This window comes from Giraffa tippelskirchi, chromosome 11 (genome assembly GCF_054371585.1).
Source record: "Giraffa tippelskirchi isolate mGirTip1 chromosome 11, T2T-mGirTip1v1.2.pri, whole genome shotgun sequence".
Taxonomy (NCBI): domain Eukaryota; kingdom Metazoa; phylum Chordata; class Mammalia; order Artiodactyla; family Giraffidae; genus Giraffa; species Giraffa tippelskirchi.
The window spans coordinates 29120955-29146545 of NC_137285.1; the positions used below are offsets into that span (position 1 = coordinate 29120955).

A 25591-nucleotide genomic window follows, 5' to 3' on the forward strand; every position below is an offset into this window, starting at 1 on the left:
ATTCAAGCTAGGCTTAAGCAGTTTGTGGACCAAGTACTTCTAGATGTACAAGCTAGATTTAGAAAAGGCAGAGGAACCAGAGATCAAATTGCCAATATTCAGTTGGATGATGGAAAAAACAAGGGAATTTCAGAAGAACATCTACTTCTGCTTCATTAACTATTCTGAAGCTTTTGATTGTCTGGATCACAACAAACTGTGGAAATTTTAATGAGATGGGAATACCAGATCACCTTACCTGTCTCCTGAGAAACCTGTAAAATACTGGGTTTGATGAAGCATAGCCACAATCAAGACTGCTGGCAGAAATATCAACAACTTCAGATATGCAGGTGATACCACTCTAATGGTAGGTAGAAAGTCAAGAGGAATAAAGAGCCTCTTGATGAGGATGGAAGAGAAGAGTGAAAAATCTGGCTTAAAACTCAACATTCAAAAAATGAAGGTTGTGGCATCCTGTCTCATCACTTCATGGCAAATAGAAGGGGAACAAGTGGAAGCAGTGACAGATTTTATATTTTTCAGCTCCAAAATCACTGGGGACAGTGACTATAGCCATGAAATTAAAAGATGCTTGCTCTTTGGAAGGAAAGCTCTGACAAACCTAGACAGAGTATTAAGAATCAGAGACATCACTTTTCCAACAAAGGTCCATCTAGTCAAAGCTACGGCTTTTCCAGTAGTCATGTACAGATGTGAGAGCTGGACTGTACAGAAGGTTGAGTGCCAATGAATTGATGCTTCTGAATTGGGTTGCTGGAGAAGACTCTCGAGAGTCCCTTGGACTTCATGGAGATTAAACCAGTCAATCCTAAAGGAAATCAATCCTGAATATTCTTTGGAAGGACTGCTGCTGAAGCTGAAGCTCTAATATTTTGGCTACCTCATACAAAGATATGACTCATTAGAAAAGTGTCTGATGTTGGGAAAGATTGAAGGAAAAAGAAGAAGGGGGCAGCAGAGGATCAGATGGTTAGATAGCACCACCAACTCAATGGACATGAATTTGAGCAATATCCTGGAGACAGTGGAGGACAAAGGAGGCTGGGATGCTACAGTGCATGGGGTCACAAAGAGTTGGACATGACTTAGCAAATGAACAACCACATAGAGATCACAGAAATAAATCTAAATAATGGTGCATCACATTTCTATAAAGAATAGTTTAAAATTGTACAGACAACAAACAATACCTAGATAACTGGAGATGGATAAAGGTCTCAACGACAGGAAGATTCTTTACTATAAGGACGTCGATTCTTTTCAGAATGATCTATAGATCCAACGCAATTTCAATGAAATTGCAACCAGAGGTTTCAAGGAACTTGTTTGCAAAAAATACAGTGAAAAGTAAAACACTGAGGATGCTCCAAATGGAGGAAAACAAAGTGACTTCCCTATCACCCAGCTTCTATAAAGCTACTATAATTAATGGAACATCAATTTGGCACACAGATGGACACAATAAAGCCAAAGAACAGAAGAAAGAACCCAGAAACAGACCACATCAGATACAAAATCTGACCTGCAAGTTAGCTGGCTTTGCACATCATTGGAGGAAAGTGTGACTATTAAATATATAGTGTCAGGACACTATCAGATGCCCTAGTGAAAAACTTCACCTAGACAAAATAAATTACAGATGGATCAAGGACTTAAATATGAAAACCAAAATTTAAATACCCAAAGAGTTCAGTAAAATCTGGGCAAAAGTCACGAGCAGTCATTTCACAGTAAAGGATTTCTGAGCAGCCAATAACGATACGAACATTTTCAAACTCATTGGTAGTAAGGAGAAACAAAATTTTACATTAAGGTACAATTTTATACATATCCTTCTGCCCAGAATTAAATGAGTACCAATTCAAAAGGTTGGAGAGAATCCAGAAAAATAAATTTCACATATTGTTGATAGAACTGTAAACTGGTAACTTTTCGAATAATTTAACTCTACCTCATAAAGCTAAAAGTATTAATGTCTTAAGAAAGTAATACCATTGTTAGCTATAGATTCCAAGAAAGATTTCTTGCAGTTTTGGACAAGATAAGCTGGAAGTAAGGCAAGCGTTCATCAAAGCAGAAGAGAAAAGAAAAGTTGCCTAATTATATAATGGATACTGTACATCATGGAAGGCAAATGATCTGATCTCTCTGAGTCCATATGACCTTGAAAAACCTAACATTGCTGAGTTCTGCTGTTTTCACATGCACATTGTCATAAAAGTAAACACCTAGTATTATCACATTGATAGATACTTCATAACAGACAAAAATAAATTTAAATTTATAGGATAATATATAGGGAGATACGTACACATGATAAAATTATTTAGAAAATTGAGAGACCAGGTTTAAAAAACTAGGAAAATGATTTATGTTTGCAGGAATAATAAGAAGGTACATCAAAGAGGTGCAAAGGGAAAGGATTTCAGAACTATTGGAAGAGTAACTTTTCTTAAGTCTCATACTGAGTGAAAGTGAGTCACAGGCTGTGAGGGCATTCTGGACAAGTTTATTTTTATGATCTAACTACTAACATGCATCATACACACACACACACACAGCGTCACCTCTCCTGTCACACACTCCGTCAGGCACCCAGGTATAACATAGCCCTCCTGGCACTGACCTGTGGGAATGGAACTCCGGCCACCACTGTCACCCACCCTTGGTCTGGGAACCTCGAGCCTGCTGTCTGTGGTCGGAGTCCATGAGACTGCTGTAGGTTAACTTGCTACTTTACAAAGAGGGCCAGATCTTAAACTCTGCAGTTTCTTCAACATTATGCAATACTTCACATGAAAAGAAGGCAAGAGGTGCAGAAGGGAATGGTGAAAAACCACCTCTGTGATTGTTAGGAAAATGGATTTTAGCATGTGTTGAGTTATAAAATATGAATGAGATCCAGTGTCATTATTTTATTTCTCTGGCCCATTTGCTTATCTATAAAATGAAGGGTTGAATAGCACCATCTCCAAAAATAGCTAGAATAACTTCTTGTTTTCCAGGCTTAAGTTTAGAGATGTAAGACGAAAAAATAACCTGAAATGTGGCTATCCACAGAAAGAAGAATTTGAAAAAAAAAGTAACTACATATATAAAGGTTAAAGATACAAATTGTGATGACAGTAAAGTATAAAGTTTATTTTATCTGTATTGAAATATTTATCTGTAATATACCATAAAGCGAAAATTCTCTTTTAACTTGTATATCAAAGGGAAAATAAAGACCCTCACGAAGAAGCTCAAGTAAAATATTTTCATGATATACAAATGCCAATGAAGTGAAAAATCTTCCATAAGACCACCCAACCTTGACAGGTGTATTCACACAGGATTTAAAGAGTAATATTTGTATGACATACGGTAGGTGGTCTTTTGCATGGGTGAAATACTCCAGCTGACTTTAGTTCATGAAAGCTTCTAGGAGAATTATGATAAATGTCTACCTAGTCAACGATAATACAAATCTAAATTTCTAATTCTGCTTTCAGAATTGTATTTCTTTCTTATGATATTCAAACTCCTGAGTCCTGTGTGTGTGTGTGTGTGTGTATCTATGTATGTGTGTGTGTGTGTGTGTGTGTGTGTGTATCTATGTGTGTCCCTGTAGATACTGGATGCTATGGGTAATACATATCCATGGATACTGTTCTTTCTTTCAATAGTTTACTGTTTATCTTATTGATTTGGTTATGAGGAAGCTTAAATGTAAAAATTCTGGCACTAATGGTAACTCTGGCACAACTTACATTCCTTTATTTGGTTTTTTACTCTATTTTATATTTTAAATTGCTTTACTCTATATGTATTTTTTTGCCATACATTACCTCAAATTATTTTCAGAAGTAGATGGAAGCATTGCTTAAACAAGGATGTTAAGTTTCTTGGATGATCAGAAAAATATAAGAGGACAAAAGAGGCGTTTAAAAATCACACCCTCAAAATGAAGCATCCTGAAAAACTGTAACAGTTGTTACTCTGTTGGAATTTCAAGTATGATAACTTACTTGCATATGTCATCTTCTGGGTCTTCAAGCCCAAATCTCTCATCAAATGTGAGCTGTATCCACACATTTTCCTCTACTGCTACTAATCTCCATACCAAGTCCATATTTCTTGGATAAGTATGAGGAAACCTTGGGCTGTGAATACTTCCATTAGTAGACACAGTAATAATTCTCTCATGCTGGGGATCTTGTACACCTAAAGTAAAACCAGAAGCATAAACACACACTTAGAACAGATTTCAGAAATTATGGGTTTCAAAATAACTTCAGAAAAAAAGGTATCCGATACAAGTCCAAAGTTTCCTATGAACTGTAATTACTAGATGATCTCAACCCTTAAATGACCTTGAAAAAAGAAATGAGGTCAAAGCAGTCATGTCAATATCTTGTATGGGAATTATCAGCAGTCTACAAAGATAAGAAATTGTAAGAAATGTTGCAAGGCTTCTCAGTGACTTTAAAAGGCTAACATATATTTTAAATTTCTATGAGGCGAATACAATATAAAATAGTTTCCAAGTTTGTTAGGCATGGCAACATTTTACATCGTGAAATGCCAAAATACGTTGTTAATAATATCTCTTACTTCTGATTAGATTGTTGGGGAGAAATGAGGAGCAAGGAAAATCAGTATTGTTAAGACAAAAGTGTTCTTTTTTTTAAACTGAAATAGTCAATTTACAAAGTTTCAAGTGTATAGCAAAGTGATTCTGCTATATATGTATGTATATACACATTTTCAGATTATTTTTTATTATAAAATATTGAATACAGTTACCTCTGCTATATAATAGGTCCTTGTTGGTTACCTATTTTACATGCAAGTGCATAGAGACAAAATTGTTCTTATGTCCACCCATTTAAGAGTTGATATTGAGGGGAAACACATGCCTGATATTTGGGAAATGAGCAGCTGTTTATCTACAAAACAAAACCTAAGAAGTAAGATATTTGTGCTCTTTCAGATCATGAAGATCCAATCCATTAAGTCTGCTAAATCCCAGTAAAAACAAAACAAAGCAAAAAAAATCACAAAAAACACAAAAACCTTTAAAACAATCTTTAATTCAATTTCTAAAACAATTTAAAAGGTTTGAACTGGACCGTGAACACAAACTAATGTGCATGGCACAATACCTGACACTTTTTTTTCAACTTTGATATACTCATAATATCAGGACAGTAATTTTAAACTATAGCAATACCTCAATTGCTGTCATGACTAAGAGATATGCTTCATAAGACTGAATTTTGTATTTGTGGTATTATACAGAGAGAAGAATATCGTTACTTTATAAGCACCATTTTCCCTTTATTTGTCCTTCTCCCAATTTCCAGGCTCAACATACATATAGTTCCTTGTGGAAATATTAAAAATTCCTCATTTTATTGACTCCTTTTAGATATGTTTCATCAAACTTTGCAATACAGATTTGTCTAAGGCCTTTTAGGTCATATGACATTTTATACTAAATTACGTTTCTCTTCTCTCTTCTTTCTATTATAGTTTTCTGCCTTTTCCTCTTCAATTCTTTCACTTCCAAAACCTAATTCTCTCTCTTCTTTTTAATTGCAATATAATTGATTTACAGTATTGTATTAGTTTCTAGCTTCAGGTATACAGCAAAGTGATTCAGTTATATATTCTTTTCCAGATTCTTTTCCACTATGGGTAATTACCAGATATAGAATACCTGTGCTATAGCATAGGTCCTTGCTGTTTATCTCTTTAAACACAGTTTTGTGTATCTACTAATCTTAATTCCCTTTTAACCAATGGAATGGACCCCTAGTGCCCAACTGCCTCTTCAGTATTTAAACTTCATTCCCTCTGCCCATGATTTCACCTCAATGACCTCTCTTCTTGCTCTGGAAGGCAGACACTAAGGCAATCCCCCAGCCACCCTGTGTCTCTCATGAGTGCATGAGCCCCTGCCTTGACTTCGACTAGAAACTGTGAAAAGGATGGAGCATTACTCCCATGATCAGATCAATCAACTCTGAATGGATCAGAAATTAGATTATAGGGGGAGCTGAACCTAAACAGGAAAAGCCCTAAACAGAAGCTGGGCACTTCCTGACCTTAAGAAATTCAAAGTATGAAAGAGACTGTAGGGGATTTCTGTGCTGCCAGCCTTGGAAGGGGAGGAGGTTGCATGCTCAGGATGTGGGCAGCTGAGGGGTACTGAATAAGAGAGGGCTCCATCCTGAAGCCTCAATAGACCTGGATGAATGCAAGGCAGGGTCTCTACCATTCTCCAGAAAGGAAATTGGATCTGTCTGATGCCTTAGTTTTCGTCTTGTAAAAACTCAGAGAAAAAGCCCGGTCTCCCAGGCTTGAATTTCTTAGCTTCACACCTGAAAGCAAACCAGGGCAGTTTTGCAAAAACTGCAGGTTTCTGGGGATTTCTTATATAACAGTAGGTGCCTAACACATCTTCTACATGCACAAAGCTATTTCAGTTGCAAGTGTGTCTCTTTGCCCCTGTTTCTCAATGGCAATTACAGTAATTCTGGCAACTTGTCATTTCGTAGCTATGTAACTCAAAATACGTATTTCAACTGATAAAATGCAACTAAATAATACACTCTAAGAAACTTCCAGAATTCAAAAGACAACGTTAAGGGTTATTTATTAGTGAGAATATGGTTAGGATTAAAGAATACCTGTTTTCTTGTTAAAATACCTCACATAATTATAACAAGTTGTAGTTATGGTTCGTAAAGCAGCTTTTTCATTCTTTTAAACCCAGCTGTTTCAACAAAGCTTCTGCTAAAGCTGATTTTATGTTGTCTAAGACAAGATAAAGACAAATATGATTTCCTTTGAATATATACAGAGCATGTGATGGATCATATTATGTAAACATGCCTTGAAGTTCCATGGAATTTTTAAATTGGAAAATTTAATTATTACTTATAATTACACTTATAATTTGTGTAGAAACATGTTCTGTCTTATTGGGGGGATAATGCTTGGATTGGCCATTGGTTATATTAATATACATGAAATAATCAATACCTCTACTATGCACATAATTTAGCACCAGTAATTATTGTAAGAACACAGAAGGATCTACCAAGTTGGCTGAATTCTCTATACTGACAAATATTTTAATAAATCAATGACAATTTACTATTAAAATTAAATTAATACATCTTTTTTTTCAAAGATTTCTCTTAAAAGAGGTATTTCCCCACTCTTTGAAATTTTAATACAATAACATACATATTTTGGAGGTGGATTAGAGTAGTTTATATCAAGAGGCCTTCTCATTTTAGCAACTAATATTTTTTTAACGAATTAATTTTTTTCCAATAAGATTTATTAAAATGTATTATTTGCCCCATTCTGTCTCAAAAAAAGTGCTTTATGTCATCTAAAACACTCTTTACAAATATAGTTGTGTTTATGCTTTCATACGCAATCTAGAAAACTACATGGATACTAAAATATCTGAATCTATTTTTATATCTGCAGTCAAAAAAGCCCATAGCTATAATGTATATACTTAAATTGTGTTTACATCTTTTTTTCCTTTATAAAGGTTCACAATTTCATTAAACTATAATTAAGCATAATTTAAAGGCTGAAAATCCAGACCTTATTTGTGGTAAAAGAATTGTAAATTTCCTTTTAAGTTAAATTGCTGCTCCCCCCAAATCATCTTGGAATGCAGTGAGGTTTGCCACCAAATACATATGATTTGCACATGACTGTCAACAGTTTATGTAAATCTCAAACAACTAGGCCTATAATCAAAAAGAAAAAAAAACAAACAACATTTAGGATCTACCAAAATAAGACTGCATTCATAGTTCAGTTGTTTAAAAATGATCTTTCCAAACATAGAACTTTACTAGGATATCAGGGTTGAGACAAGTATATATTTTGTGACTACTTTATTGAACATTTGCTTTTCCTAAACAATGAGCAGGATATTCAAAGAAAGTACCAAAGAAATGAAACAAATGTTTGGTGGCAAATCATAAAAGTATTTGCAACACTCTACTTCAATGCATCCTAAACAAGAATAAGGCTTGTTTATCCAGATAGGATTAGCATGAAAATACTTAGACAGTAAATTTTAAAATTTAAAATTAACACCTTTTCCTATTATCCTGCCCAATCTACCTTGAGGTAGGAGTACTGAAAACTAACATGAAATAAAAATTAAAAAAGGACAAGAAAGGAGATTAATCACGTACATACTGTAAAATTGTTGACTATATATGTTCACATACAATACAATTACAAAGAGAACTTCCTGGCAGTCCAGTGGTTAGGACTTGGCACCTTCACTATCAAGAGCCCGGGTTCAGTCCCTGGTTGGGGAGCTAACATCCCACAAACCATACAGCTTGGTCATCAATTCAGTTATAAAGAATCATTACAGGGATTTCCCTTGTGGTTCAGTGGTTAAGAATCCATCTGCCAAGGTGGGGGACATGGGTTGGATCTGGTCCAAGAAGATTCTACATGGCGACTAAGCCTGTGCGCCCCAACTACTGACCTGCCCTCTAGAGCCCATGCTCTGCAACAAAAGAAGTTACACCAGTGAGAAGCCTGCACACCTCAACTAGAGTGTAGCCGCTGCTCAATGCAACTTAAGAAAGCCAGCATAGCAACGAAGACCCAGCGGAGTGAAAGATTAAATACATTAATTTTTAAAAAAGCATTACACATTGTATATTAACATTAAACATTACTAAATTACATAAGTTAACATTAAAATCAAAGTAGTTTTATACTACTTGCCATATTCGCAGGTAGTTCCTTTAAAGATATATTCATTATGAATGAAAGCAGATAGGAATAAGAAAATCATGGAAAGCAATAAAAATGTAATACTTGAGAAAGTTGTATTATTTAAAAAGATAACATCAAAAAAGAAGTTTGTGGACAAGATATGATCCATAAAGAAAGAGAAACCATCCATGTCCTTCTCCACGCTAATGTTTTAAGTTGACTGTAGCAGAAAAGTCCTGGAGGATTCAGGAGAAGGTAAACAGAAGGGTCTTCAATCTTGGTTTAAAGTTCGGCAAACTCGGAATCCTGTTAACATAGGCAAGGCTGTATAGGAAAGTGTCCTTGTAAAATGGTACATTTCACAGGCGTCTTGTATGATTTTTGATGTGTTTATTTCTAAATATGTTATTTTCAAATTGGGTCCGAAAAGGCATTTCTGTAATAGTTGCATCTATTTCCAAATCTTTCCTTGATACACAAACACAGTCAATGTCTTATTCGTGTCTTGCTCTGTTCACTAGTTGTTTTTATTTTTATTGTGATAAACCTTTATTTTAATATTGCTAATTTTCATAAGCCTGTTTCCATTTTCAATCTATTTAACCCTTAATTAACAAATTTTACTTTTAACAAAAGTTAGTTAAAATCATATGACACATATATACACATGCATACGTATATACATATGTGTATATGGCTTGTTTCACTGGCTCCATAAATGGCACCTTTTTGCCTGGAAAATCCAGAGTTATCTCAATTAATCTTTCTTGAGTCTTTAGAGAGATGGTATACCTGAACTGCACAGTGCAAATAAATCTCTCTATATAAATTACAAACTATATAGGATTTTTTCATGCTTAATATTCTAATTATGATTATTAGCATAGAAGTACAACAATATGCTAGACAGAAAACTAAGACTCATGTTTTTATTTTGTCATGATTCAATCTACCATCTAAATACTATAAAACAATAGCAAATAAAAGAAACACAATCAGAAGTTAGTGCAGTCTACCTCAAACTATTCATGAATTACGTACAAGAACAAATGCTTACTAGGAGAAAATTTCATCATAGCAGATTGGAATGCAAAAATAAGTCAAGAGATACCAGGAGTAACATGAAAGTTTGGTGTTGTAGTACAAAATGAAACAGGGCAAACGCTAACAGAGTTTGGCCAAAACAACACATTGGTCATAGTCAACACCATCTTTCAACAGCGCTAGAAATGACTCTACATGTGGACATCACCAGATGGTAAACACCAAAATCAGATTGACTATATTCTTTTCAGCTGAAGATGAAGAAGTTCTATACAGTTATCAAAAATAAGATCTGGAGCTGATTTTGGTTCAGATCATCAGCTCCTCTTTGCAGAACTCAGGCTTAAATCAAAGAAAGAAGGGAAAACCACTAGACTATTCAGGTATGACCTAAATCAAATCCATCATGATTATACAGTGGAGGTGACAAACAGATTCAAGGGATTGGATCTGGTAGACGGAGTGCATGAAGAACAATGGATGGAAGTCAACCCTGACCATTCATTGGAAGAACTTGTCCTGAGGCTGAAGCTCCAATACTTTGGCCACTTGACGCGAAGAGCCAATTCATTAGAAAAGACCTTGACGCTGGGAAAAGATTGAGGGCAGAAAGAGAAGAGGGTGATAGAGGATGAGATGGTTGGGTGGCATCACTGACTCAATGGACATAAGTTTGAGCTGACTCTAGGAGATCGTGAAGGACAGGGAAGCCTGGCATGCACAGTCCATTGGGTCACAAAGAGTCAGACATGACTTAGTGACTGAACAACAATACCTCAAACTATTCATGAATTATGTATGAGAATAAGTGTGCACTAGGGAAAAATAAGAGATTGCTATATTAAGTAAGCCATAAAAACAAAAGCAATTATTTAAAATACATACAATTGTCATTCTTGAATCTATTCCAGAAGATAATCATTTATTCCTCAAGGGAATGAATAGTCAAAAATCATATACTGAGAACCTATTTTGTTTCATGTACTGCACCAAGGGCTTGGGATGTCAGAACAAGGCGAAGCTTTGTATTCTTAATGTGACAACTTATAAGACTGTAATTTAGTATCATTCCTCAACTAGAAATTCTAGTAAGCATATAGTCAATTATTAAATCCCACTTCAGATAGAATGTAGTCCTGAATTTCCTTTGTACATTCCTTTAGGGCTGCATCTTATAAAAGTTACTTTATCCAAGTGTAGTTGCTTTACAGTGTTGTGTCAATTTGAGTTGTACAGCAAAGTGATTCAGTTATATACACAATTACACACACAATTTTTTTTATATATTTTTTTTCATTACAGTTTACCTCAGGACACTGAATATAGTGCCCTGGGCTATGCAGTAAGACCTGGATGTTTATCTATTCTCTCTATATAATAGTTGCATCTGCTAATCCCAAACTCCCAATCTATCCCTTCCCCACCTCCTCCCCTTGGGCAATACCATAAGTCTGTTCTCTATGTAGGGCAGCATATTTTAATCATCCTCTGTGGGCTGACCCTTCCTTTCTTTCCTGCTCTACTCTGAGCTTCCAGCGAGACAGAAAAACCTAGACAGAACTGATTCTGAAGTCTGTAACCAGAATCTAGCTTTTTGCCCAGCACATGGCACCAGATGGTACATATTGCTAACATAAAGAAAAATTATGTCCTAGCTCATGGCAAAAAAATTCAATATTTCAAAATTTCATCCTTCATTCCTAAGTTTCCAGAGGCTACACATGTAAACACAATAAATTTTTGCAATGTATATTCCTCAAGTCCCTTAATTCATATTTTATTCAAAGTTCATCTATTATTACCTACATATACACTTCAGCTCCAGAGGACATGTTTTATATTACTCATTACTGAGATTCTCCATTGTCTTAACATACTCATTTTTAAATAAAGCATCTTCTATAATTTTACCACACTGAGAATACCATATGTATTATTATTTTATCTTAACTCTGAACTGTGAATCAGTTAATGGTAAAAATCTGTTATTTTAGGCAAGATACTTCCAGGTTTTAATTTTTATAAACTAGCAATAATCAAAGGCTACTTTAAAGTTCAAATGAAATGATACTTGTATAAACTAACCACCTTGATAATTACAAATCAGTATGTATGGCACCCCACTCCAGTACTCTTGCCTGGAGAGTCCCGTGGACGGAGGAGCCTGGTAGGCTGCAGTCCACGGGGTCGCTAGGAGTCGGACACGACTGAGCGACTTCACTCTCACTTTTCACTCTCATGCATTGGAGAAGGAAATGGCAACCCACTCCAGTGTTCTTGCCTGGAGAATCCCAGGGACGGTGGAGCCTGGTGGGCTGCCGTCTATGGGGTCGCACAGAGTCGGACACGACTGAAGTGATTTAGCAGCAGCATGTATGTAAAACAGACATTTTGCCCATCATATTCTATCTAATTCAAACACAGTGAGAAGGAAAATTTTTTATCAACTGTCCAGTTTTTCTGATATTAGTGAATAGGAAATTGCTATGAAAGATAATGCAAAATTGGTCAGTATACACAAGGAATCCAATTTCACAAAGACCAAACTAATGAAGCAAGAAGCAGTAATTTCTCAACAGTGAATACGAATTCCCAATTGCTGGAATCAGCAATTCAGGTTGACTGAAGAAGATGGAAAAAATGATAACTTTGTAGAAATTATGCAGCTTATTTGACCTGACACTATCTTTTTAAAATTAATTTTTATTGGAATATAGTTGCTTTACAATGTTGTGTTAGTTTCTGCTGTACAGCAAAGTGAGCCAGCTACCTGTATACATAAATCCCCTCTTTTTTGTATTTCTTTCCCATTCAGATCACCACAGAGCACTGAGTAGAGTTCCCTGTACTATACAGCAGGTTCTTGTTAGTTATCTATTTTATACATAGTAGTGCATATAAGGGAATTATTTGGTATCTAATAAGAAGTAAATGAATTCAGCCATTACCAACCTACCTAACTATAAGCAATGGTAAGAAACGGGGACCCAGTTCAGAAGTTCAGAGCAAACCTTCCACGTGCAATGACGAAAAGTTTACAAGTGAGCATCTTCCCAGACCCCCCAACACCACCACGGTGAAGCAGTCCTGGACGGACTCTACCCAGAAGTACACCTGGAAAATCAACATACGGCAGTTTCCCTTGTTCCATGGATTAGCTCTAATGGGCCAATCAGAGTGAATCCAGTGGCTTTTTTTTTTTTTTTTTTCTCAACAGTAGAGGACTAGACCAAGTTGAGCACAGAAGTAAGGTCTAGAACTGCTGTAGCCGATAAGGTGTCATTTTAGAAGTCAGTCTGATGGAAAAGTCGATGCACAGAAGTAGACAGACACACAGTAGGACAGCGAAACGGGGCCAGATCCCAGCTCAAACCACACAATAAATTCAGCCCATTTCTAGGCTTCTCAAAACATGATTAGTCAAATTACTTACACCCTTTAAGCCAGTTAGAGTTAAGATTTATATACAAGCAACCAAAATTGTTACATAACAGACATGTCTGGGTCTGTCTGGAGTCGCAGTTTCAGGCCATTTATCCTGGTGTGCTTATTGCTCGTGTTCCCTTTTCATTGCTGAAATATCTGAATTGATGTTACATCACAAGTAAGATCTATAAAATTCTTCTGGTATTGAGGCATGGGAAACAAATGGCAGTGATTTGACAACATGGTATTTTAACCTCAAGGTAACCATAAAAGTCATCTATTTTGGTTTGGGGGTATAACATTTTCAATGAAGGCTCAATTATGGAAGGCAAACTTTCAATGATCTTCTTATCTACAATGATGCAGGATAAACTGCCTAGTACAGAAACACAGGCGATGGCAAGAGTGAACACTGACATTTTAGGAAGCAATAAACTAAAATGGACAGGAATGGGTGAATTTAATTCAGATGACCATTATGTCTGCTACTGTGGGCAAGAATCCCTGAGAAGAAATAAAGTAGCCCTCATAGTCAACAAAAGAGTCCAAAATGCAGTACTTGGGTGCAATCTCAAGAACAACAGAATTACATCAGTTCTTTCCAAGGTAAACCATTCAAAATCACAGTAATCCAAACCTATGCCCCAACCAGTGATGCTGAAGAAGCTGAAAGGTTCTGTGAAGACCTATAAGACCTAGCATGTGTTTGCTTAGGCCCTCAGTTGTGTCCGACTCTTTGCGACCTCATGGACTGTAGCCTGCCAGGCTCCTCTGTCCATGGGGTTTCTCCAGGCAAGAATACTGAAGTGGGTGGCCATGCCCTCCTCCTGAGGATCTTCCCACCCCAGGGATCAAACCCAGGTCTCCCACATTGAAGGTGGATTCTTTACCACTGGAGCCACCAGGGAAAGATCTTCTATAACAATACCAAAAACCAACCAACCAAACAAACAAAAAAACATGGCCTTTTCATCACAGAGGATTGGAATACAAATGTAAGAGGTAAGTTTGGCCTTGGAGTACAAAATGAAGCAGGGCAAAGTCTAACAGAGTTTTGCGAAGAGAACACACTGGTCATAGCAAATACCCTTTTTCCCAACAATACAAGAGATGACTCTGCATATGGACATCACCAGATGGTCAACACTGAAATCAAGTTGATTACATTCTCTGAAGCCGAATATGGAGAAGTTGTATGCAGTCAGCAAAAACAAGACCTGGACCCGACTGTGGCTACAATCATGAGCTCCTTATTGCAAAATTCAGGCTTAAATTAAAGAAAGGAGGGGAAATCATAAGCTCATTCAGGTATGACCTAAATCAAATTTCTTATGATTATACAGTGGAGGTGACAAAGAGATCAAGGGATTAGATCTGATAGACAGGGTACCTGAAGAACTATGGATGGAGGTTCATAACATTGTACAGAAGGTGGCAACCAAAAGCTTCACCAAGAAATAGAAACTCAAGAAGGCAAAGTGGTTGCCTGAGGAGGTCTTACAAATATCTGAGAAAATAAGAGAAGTGAAAGGCAAAGAAGGAAGGGAAAGATATGCCAAACTGAATGCAGAGCCCCAGAGAATAGCAAGGGGAGAGGAGAAACCTTCCTCAGTGAACGATGGCAAGAACAGAAGAAAACAGTAGACAAGGAAAGACTAGAGATTTCTTCAAGAAAATTGGTGGTGACAAGCAAACATTTCATGCAAAGATAGGCACAATAAAGGACAGAAACAGCAAGGACCTAATACAAGCACAAGAGATTAAAAAGAGGTGGCAAGAATACACAGAACTACACAAAAAAGTTCTAAATGACCTGGATAACCACAATGGTGTTGTCACTCATCTAGAGTCAAACATCCAGGGGTGTGATATCAAGTGGACTTTAGGAAGCAATACCACGAATAAAGCTAGGGGAGGTGATGGATTTCCAGCTGAGCTATTTCAAACCCTAGAAAACAATGCTGTGAAAGTGTTGCACTCAATATGTCAGCAAATTTGAAAAACTCAGCAGTGGCCACAGGACTGGAAAGGGTCAGTTTTAATTCCAATCCCAAAGAAAGGCAATGCCAAAGAATGTTCAGACTACCATACAACTGCACTCATTTCACATGCTAGCAAGTTAATGCTGAAAATCCTTCAAGATAGGCTTCAGCAGTAGGTGAACTGAGAACTTGCAGATGTACAAGTTGGATTTAGAAAGGCAGAGGAACCAGAGATCAAATTGCCAACATCTGCTGGATCATAGAAAAAGCAAGGGAATTCCAGAAAAACCTCTACTTCTGCTTTACTGACTACACCAAAGCCTTTGACTATGTGGATCACAACAAACTTGGAAAATTCTTAAAGAGATGGGACTACCAGACTACCTTATTTTTCTCCTGAAAAACCTGTCCACACATCAAGAAGTAACAGAAACAGATATGGAACAATGGTCTAGTTAGAAATTGGGAAAGTTGTAGGGCAAGGCTGTATATTGACACCCTACTTATTTAACCTATATGTCGAGTACATCATGCGAAATGCCAGGCTGGATGAATCACAAGCTGTAATCAAGATTGTTAGGAGAAATATCAAAAACCTCAGATATGCAGATGATACCACTCTAATGGCAGAAAGCAAAGAGACACTAAACAGCTTCTTCATAAGGAGAGTGAAAGAGGAGAGTGAAAAAGATGGCTTAAAACTCAACTTTCAAGAAACCAAGATCATGGCATCTGGCCCCATCACTCCATGGCAAACAGTTGGGGAAAATATGGATACAGTGACAAATTTTATTTTCTTTGGTTCCAAAAGCACTTCGGACAGTGACTGCAGCCATGAAATTAAAAGATGCTTGCTCCTTAGAAGAAACGCTATGACAAACCTAGACAGGGTATTGAAAAACAGAGACATCACTTTGCCAAGAAAGTTCTGTGTAGTCAAGGCTATAGTCTTTCCAGTAGTTATGTATGGATGTGAGAGCTGAACCATAAAGAAGGCTGAGCACTGAAGAACTAAAGTTGTCAAATTGTGGTTCTGGAGAAGACTCCTGAGATTCCCTTGGGCAGCAAGGAAATCAAGCCATGCAATCCTAAACAAAATTAACCCTGAATATTCATCGAAAGGACTGATGCTGAAGCTGAAGTTCCAATACTTTGACCACTTGATGCGAAGAGCCAAATCATTGGAAAAGACCTTGATGCTGGAAAGGATTGAGGGCAGGAGGAGAAGGGGGTGACAGAGGATGAGATGGTTTGGATGGCATCACTGACTCATTGGACATGAGTTTGTGCAAACTCCAGGAAATAGTGAAGGACAGGGTAGCCTGGCATGCTGCAGTCTATGGGGTTGCAAAGAGTTGGACAGGACTTAGAGACTGGAGAACAATAGAAACACAGAATCTACTTAAATGTTTTACTGAACTCCAATTAGTAATGATTATAATTTTATACACACACATTACTACAGCTAAACATGTTTAGGCAATGCTATTATATTTTCTCCTGAGTTAAAGTGTACAGTATTATACATACCACTAGGAGTCTAAAACCAGAACAGAACAGAGATAAATGAGGAATAATTCACTTTAAAAAATAAACATTCACTTTAAAGATTCACTATTGATTTCATTTTTTCAATATTTAATCAACTCTCTTGTTGAATTAAAACTATTATTCAGTATTAGAGAATTTACATTAAGTGGTAGGAACTCTGAAATATTTTAAGCAGTGAAATGCATTTATTTGAAATATTATCCCCCAAACCAGCTAACATTATTAAATATAAATTCATATTATTTAACCTCAGAACAATCAACTACGCTTAGTTAAGAAAAAAATATATTAAAGAGCTTCATCTGTTTGGAGACTCAGCATCTGTCAGTATATTGTATGTGCACTGGACACATAATTTACAACATTCAGATGGAATTTATGAGCAATTTCAAATGTTGAAAACAATGACCTATTTCTTTGTGAGCACACAACGTCTAGATACAGTAGTGACATTTTGATGGGAAGATGTTTAAAATGCATCAAGGACAATAATAATGAAAATGTAATCAATACAAACTCATTCAAAAATGCAAATAAGGCCATTTGTTTATGAATTTAGTGAATATCTAAAATATGTTTAAATCTAAAATATGCTTAAAGTTCTCTCTTACATTTAACTCTGCATTAGGGGAAATAAATGATTTCTAAGAAACAATAAAAGAGGAATTTATTTCTGTCTTAATATATCCAGCAATCATCAACACTGAAAAATGAGACGTTACTATTTCCTACTTATATTTAACATTTCATATTCAAAGATGAATGTATATAATTTATATGTAATGAGCCTATGTGTTTCTTATAAATAACATCCAAAGATAGTAGGAAAATTAGTAAATTTGGTTACTTCTATACAAATCATGTCCTCCCACTTTATGTTTTTAATATTATTAATTAAACACTGTCAATAACTGACAAAAGGTTTGCATTTCCATAGCAATATTTGAGATTTAGAAGTTACATCTGTAGCAGGATATTTGGTTTCAGTAGGAATTCCACATCAAGCTAGCAGCAATAAATGAAGAGTAATCACACTAGACATAACTGCACTTCAGAGGCTATATTTAAACAAACTTACGCTCAAGGATATTCTAATCATTCTGCTTGGCTGGAAAACATTACCTCCCACCCCATCCCCTACCCTCAACAACTGTCCTCAACCTTAAAGTGATGTTAAAATGTGCATAAAATATAACCGTGGGGCTTTTAAAATAAGTGGAAGTCATAAAATAAAAATAAAACACATAACATTGATGGGTATATAGATTTCTCAGTGACCTTTTTAATAATGATCATGAGGTATCTCGGAGAAGGCAATGGCAACCCACTCCAGTGTTCTTGCCTGGAGAATCCCAGGGACAGGGGAGCCTGGTGGGCTGCCGTCTAAGGGGTCGCACAGACTCGAACACGACTGAAGCGACTTAGCAGCAGCAGCAGCAGCATGAGGTATCTAACCATGCTTAGCTATTTCATTTCAGGTTATATTATTTTATCATCTAGTCGGTCTACTCTAAGAGAGTAAGTAAAGAGATGTTGAATAATTGGCTTAACTACAACCACAGAACCATTAGCTGAATTCTCCAGCAACAGCTAGTTTTATGACAATAGTTTTAAAATCAAACCAAAGATCCAGAGAAAAGTGGTCTAAAAAGAGGAGCTGAAACACAGGGATGGGACAGAGTCAAGAAAATACATATTTTGAATTTTGAACACAAATTCAAAGCAGGGACTGAACTGAAACCGTACAGAGTCCAACGGAAGTTTCATTTCATTCATTTCATGGATGTTTCTCTAACACTCCTTATCACTGCTTCCTTTGACATTTTCCAAAAATATCTACTCCCCTACATTGTGACCTCAGGGAAGACTCTGAGGATACATCTCTCATATTGGACGCTGTCAGATGCCAGAAGGATATTTAAGAATCCTTCTGTACAGTGTTTGCACTATTTATGTGACTGTAACCCCCAGTCAGCAAATGGACCAGCTGCATTCGTGACCTCCCAAAGAGTGAACAGACCTGTCTGAACAGAGTATTTCCTTGAAAATTCTTGCCCATAAAATCTGATTTTGATGTTGAAAACTTTCCACCCATGTCCCCTATAAATCCACCGGTCCCTCTTCTGAAAGAAATGGAACACTGTCCAAAGAAATGGAAAAAAGGTAGGGAAACACTTGCCAGGGGGTGGGGAGAGGCAGGAGAAACCTAACAGGAGAAAAAAGTACAAATCGTACTGAATTTAATTACAGAAAGTGTAGTAATACTAATTATCTTGACATGTGGCTATTACTCTTATTTTCTAGTTGAGATCAGGTTTTTTAAAGAAAGATATGTATAATAAAAGCATTAATAACACCTAATCATTTAAAGCATGCGATTTAAATTTACAAAGACTTATTCCTGCACAGGCACACAGACCATCAAAACATTTAGAGAAGTTATCATAATTCAAAATGTGATTGTAGTGTTGTAATCCTGTTAAAAACCAACCAAAACCGACGATTCATGATAGGAAGGCAAAATACCAGAAAAAAAAAAAACTGATATAAATATGTATGAGGACTTTGACTGATTAACAGGAACCTTTTATACAGCACTTTCTGCCAAATAAAATCAGTATCAATGAAGAATGGGGAAAAAAGTCTAAGAAATACCAGAATAATCAATTACAGTTTGAGAAAAATTCTGCCACTCTCTCTACACTAGAATGTCAAAATAATGTGCCAGGAGAAATTACTTTTAACACATCAAAGAATGCAGAAATGAGAACATTTCGGTAACCCCGCTGTAGTTTGCAGATTATTAGGAATATGGAAACAGTACTGATTATTGGCACAACTGGATAGAAATGTAGAATTACAAGGACAGAAAAACTCCCACTGTGAAAAGAAGACAGTGAAGTCTATAGTTGTTCATGTCAGAGAATCAGATAAGAATATGATCCCACCTAAAAATATTCTCTTCTCTAATATGGTTCATTGTATAAACCTTAATCATGTGAGATTATGTCAAGAATGTATAAGTAAAGTTTGTAAAGTAAATAAAAATATACGTTTTGCTTACCTTTTAAATGTTCTTTCTCCTCTTTTCTATGCCAGTCCAGATGCTTGGGTATAGTTCCTCCCTGCCAGTAGATGGAGATAGTAAAATTGAGTCTTGTGGTGACCTCAAATCCTAGTGTAGGGGGTTCAGAATCTTCAATTTCAGATTTTGGATGTAAAAATGATTTTAATGATTGAAAAGACACATAAAGCTTGTGATCATTGTTATCTGAGTCAGTCAAATGAACTCATTCATGGCCATCTGTACCAATGTATAAGGGAGAGGGTCTTGGCTGGCATAGAAAAAAATAAAAGAAAGAGCATTATTTTTAGGATATATTCCCTTGATGCTTCATTCTTCCTAAATCTTGCTCATTTACTCAACTAATATTTATTGACTAGCTACTCAAAATTGCAGATTACTACACCAATGTTTCCATATATATTACCTTTAGTTTTTTTTTTAACAACCTTGTGAATTAGTAATAATTATCCCCTAATATCTTGTCCCAGAAACTATTTTTAAAAGCTGCAAATGGTGAGTTGGCTCTTGCTTGCCAAGGTTCTGTGGTCCACACGATGTTTAGTTAATGGCTTCACAGATTTAGACTGATTTAGTTTCTTCTTCCTAGTGATGAAGGGACCTTGAAGTTGTGGGAAACTCATTTTCTGTTGATAAAACCTGATTTGGTTTTATTTCATTTCAAATGAACACAAGTCTTGTGCCAGCTTCTCAGGAAGAAATCTAGACAGCTATGGTGCAGGGCTTCCCTGGTGGCACAATGGATAAGAATCCACCTGCCAAGGTAGGGGACACGCGTTCAATCCCTGGTCCGGGGAGATCCCACATGCCTCAGAGCAACTAAGCCCGTGAGCCACAACTACTGAGCCTCAGTACTCCTGAAGCCCTCTGGCCCCAGAGCACATGCTCAGCAACGAGAAGCCCACGCACCACACTAGAGAGAAGTCCCCGCTCGCAGCAACTAGAGAAAAACCTGTGCAAAGCAACAGAGACTGGGCACAGAACCCCCCTGCAAAAAAAAATAAAAAAGAAAACCACACTATGGTTCAGCCAGTTGATCCATTCAGGATGGATCATCCTGAATAAAATAGAAGTTGGGAGGGGAGTCCCGTGACTGTTTTTTTTTTTTTTTCTTTTAGAAATTGCTCAATTAAGATCAAATTCATTAACATCTGTGATGACTAGGAATAGCTTCTGAAAAAGAATAAAATTATTATCATTTTCCAAAGCTAATAGGACATGCAAGTGTCTCTTGAAGATGATAGAGTCAAACTGGAAGAAAACTGAATTGAATATTGATGAAATTATGCAATAATTGGTTCTGCTTTTCTCACTTAGTTTAGTAAACCCATTAGAATTTTAATTAAATGAAATCTATCCCTTATCCTCATCACAAGTAAAGTCTACGTTTATTATTTCTTGTTGTCCTGGTCCTTGATACCAATACAACACATTTTGGAAAACTAGGGCATTATACAACTTCTTTTTAAGTCTTTATCGAATTTGTTACAACACTGCTTTTGCTTTATGGTTTTTTTTTTTTTTTTTTTGGCCCCAAGGCTTGTGAGATCTTAGCTTACCCCACCAGAGATCAAACCTGCATCCCTGCATTGGAAGGAGAAGTCAACCACAGGGCCTCCAGGGGAAGTCTCTACCCAGCTTCTTAAACAAGAGTAATTTGTTTAATCTTAGTAATCTGTTCAATCTGTTCTGTTCCAGAGTGATTGACTAAAATAAATCTACTCTCTTTACACAGGCACTGTGGTGATTCTATCCAAATAAATACACTAATATTTATACACCTCTTTCTAGCTCTTAAAAATTATTTTCAGATTACAAATCATTTTCTGACACACAAATTTCTTCTGCTCTCACAATCACTTGGAAGAGCCAATGTATCATGCAAAATTTATTAATGCAAAAAGAGTTGGTTGTCACCTTAAATTGACCATATAGTTTCTTGTCCAAACCAGCACATCTTTTTGACTGAAATTAGGTGGTATTATTAATTGTGTCAAGACCACAGATATAAACCACAATGGTCCCCAGACAACCTGGGCTCATGGTTACCGTAATGACAAACAGCTTTACCCTTCAATCCAGGACTTTTGAGTCTAAATCCTATCCTCTTTCCACTACATCACATGACTCCATGAAATTTTTCACCACAAACATCTGTATGAAAAATTCTGAAGTGTCTATTTTCCTGTTAGCATCCATAGTCATTTCAGCTCACCGAGTAGAATGTTTTGTTTTCATAAACTTAGTAATATCTAGCACTTTCACAGGATTTTATTTCAAGGTAGGTTAAGATAAAAACCGCAACAAAATAACAATCCTAACTTTAAACATTTCCCATTTAACTTCTCTTTAATGGATTATTTCTGAGGTCTTTCTAATACTACCGAGGAAGCAGAAGACATTTTTACCAATAATTGCTGACTTGCTGGATTCTAACTCCATTCCATTGCTTGGAACAACAGGCCTGATGTTAACTCTACTTCTAAGCGTAAACATTATTCCAGATTTCGGTACTCCTTCACAAATGATAAATTCCATATACATTTGGAGAAGATAAGAGGTCATTTGAAAGGTGCTTTATCATTAGGACTAAAAAGTATGGGAAAAGAAAGCAATACTGAAAGTAAAAAGTGTATACCTTTCACAATGAATATTGTCTCATGTATATATTCCCTTACTCACTTGATCATTCAGTTTTTAACTTATCTGCGTGTAATTTAATTAACAAACTCCAAGAGATTATGGACTTTGCGTAGGTGTTCATTTTGCTTTGTTTTCATTGTTTGTTTTTCACTAATGTATCCCCCCCAAATAACACTGCACCTCACCTATAACAGAGACTTAATAAATAAGTGTTGACTGGCTGGGTTGCCCAGGAGTAAAAGCACATGTTTCAGCTGCAAACACACTTACGAAGGAAATATATTCAGTAAAAAGTATGATATGTGTGTAGACTCCTGGCCTATTGCTGCTTTCTGAAGATTTCAGCCTTAAAAGAAACAAAATCCCTCATGTTATGAGGGGAGATGTCAGCAATCTATTGCCACTCTAGCAAATCTGTTCCTATGGAGCTGAGTTATACTAAATTCATATTTGGAATTATGTCACCACAACTCTGAGATTTCTAAAATAAAACTTCAAGCAACTGCAAGATTTCACCCATAGAGCATCATATTCAGGGAAGAAACTCTTTTTACCTTTCTGAAATCCAAAGTCAAATACTTTGATAAAAAATAGAATCCCTATTCTCTTCGTCAGACTTTAGAACCACACATATCTTTGAAACACAGATAAATTTGAGAGATTCTCTTCACAATTTGCATATTTACTACAATTTGCTAGAGGAGAGTTGTAACAGGGGATGTTCAGAACTGATTATGAGCATTATGGGATGATAGGATAATACAGTAGCACCATCATGGTGAAGAGCATGCTCTGGGCTAGTCTGGACAGAATATAACAATGTAGGAAATTGTTGAGACAAAAACAAACTTTGACATAATTTGCTAAGTAATGCCTATAATGCTCTGTTCCCTTATAATTGATCCAAATATAAAACTAGGCTTCAGGATTGTTAAACTTATGAACCAAGAATAACCAGAGCTATCTTTTTAAATCCTTTTAAACCATGGGCTTGAGAAAGTTTTGAGAATCTGATGAAAAGTACGAATATTCGAGCCAGGAAATTATGTATCTAAAGACAGACTCTCATAATTTCATACAGTAGCATACAATTTCAGAATGTTCAACCAGCCCCTGAAAACTATCCATGAACCCTTTTATCTATGAAATCAACACTCTCCTCAAAAATAACTTATCAATCATAAAGCAACCATTTGGGTAAAACATCATTAGTGTAAAAGAGTAACCAATTTAGCAAACAGGGATAAATAAAGAGAATCATTTTGAAAGACTAACTTGAGTTTTGGAGTAAATAAAATATATATTTATCTTACAGTAAATTATATGTATATAATTAGAGTATATATGTATATCTTAGAGTAAATTATATGTATATATATATATATACATACATATATATGTATGTATATGTGTGTGTGTGTGTGTGTGTGTATTGTCCATGCAATTCTCCTGGTAAGAATACTGGAGTGGGTGGCCATGCCCTCTTCCAGGGGATCTTCCCAAGCTAGGGATCAAACCCACGTCTCCTGCATTGCAGGCAGATTCTTTACCACTGAGCCACCAAGGAAGCCTATATGCCACATTACCATTTGTAAAATAGATAGCTTGTGGGAAGCTGTGATTTAACACAGGGAGCTCACCTTGGTGCTCTATGATGACCTAGAGGGGAGACAGGAGGGAGGTGCTAGAGGAAGGGGATATATGTATACTTACAGCTGATTCATGCTTTTGTACAGCAAAAACTAACACAACATTGTAAACCAATTATCTTCCAATTTAAATAAAAACTAAAATAAATAACACATACACATATATAGGTAGGTGTAACATGTTGTTTACATAAAAAATAATGACACTATTTCAGACTTCTGGTGCAGCAACTGTATAAAACTGTTTAAAATGTTTTCTGAAAACATGTACCCAAAATGTGTAATTTAGAACAATGTAAGAATTATTTTCATGCCATCCACGGGGTTCTCCAGGCAAGAAGGCTGGAGTGGGTTGCCATTTCCTTTTCCAGTGGGTCACATTTTGTCAAAACTCTTCACTGTGACCTGTCTAGGGTGGCCCTACATGGCATGGCTCATAACTTCACTGAGTTACACAAGTCCCTCTGCCATGACAAAGGGCAATCCATAAAGGGGATACTAAAGGAAATCAACCCTGAGTATTCACTTGAAGGACTATGCTGAAGCTGATGCTCCAATACTTTGGCCATCTGATGCAAGAAGCCAGCTCACTGGAAAAGCCCCAATGCTGGAAAAGACTGAAGGCAAAAGGAGAAGGGGGCAGCAGAGGATGAGATGGCTAGGTAACATCACAAACTCAATGCACATGAATTTGAGCAAACTCTGGGAGACAGTGAAGGACAGAGGAGCCTGGTATGCTGCAGTCCATGGGGTCGCAAAGAGTAGGACATGACTTAGCGACTGAAAAACAACAAGGAATTCTTTGCGTTCATTTTTCAGTGACATTTTTCAAATATTATCTTTTTTAGAGAAAGCTTAAAGATTTGTTTTCAAGGAAATGTATACAAAACCTGATGCTCCAATACTTTGGCCACCTGATTCTAACAGCTGACTCATTGGAAAATTCCCTGATGCTGGAAAAGATTAAGGGCAGGAGGAGACAGAGGGGCGATAAAGGGGGTGACAGAGGATGAGATGGTTGGATGGCATCACCGACTCAATGGACATGAGTTTGAATAAACTCCGGGACATAGTGAAGGACAAGGAAGCCTGGTATGCTGCAGTCCATGGGGTCACAAAGAATTAGACATGACTTAGTGATTAAACAACAAAATGCAAAACCACAAATAGATTCATAGAGAGAAAACAAACTTATGGTTACCAGGGGAGAGTGTGGGAGGGAAGAAGATAATTAGGAGATTGGGATAAACAGGTATACTCGACTATGTACAAAACAGATAAACAATAAAGCCTACTGTATAGCACAGGGAACTATATTCAATATCTTCTAATAACCTATAATGGAAAAGAATATGTATACAATATGTATGTATGAGATATATACATAAAAGAATGTAACATATAGTTTAACTGCACTCCTATATTTCAACAAGAAGGATTATTTACTATAA

General features: G+C 36.4%; 1 protein-coding gene across 3 annotated transcripts in view; it reads right to left on the minus strand.

Annotated features, from left to right (window-relative positions):
• PDGFC (platelet derived growth factor C) overlaps positions 1-25591 on the minus strand; it is a 244814-nt gene that overhangs the window by 102187 nt on the left and 117036 nt on the right. For all 3 annotated transcript variants that reach the window (XM_081538001.1, XM_081538002.1, XM_081538000.1), the window contains one exon: positions 4011-4206. In XM_081538001.1, coding sequence (XP_081394127.1) covers positions 4011-4206 — 196 coding nt within the window. The remainder of the gene's footprint in view (positions 1-4010; positions 4207-25591) is intronic.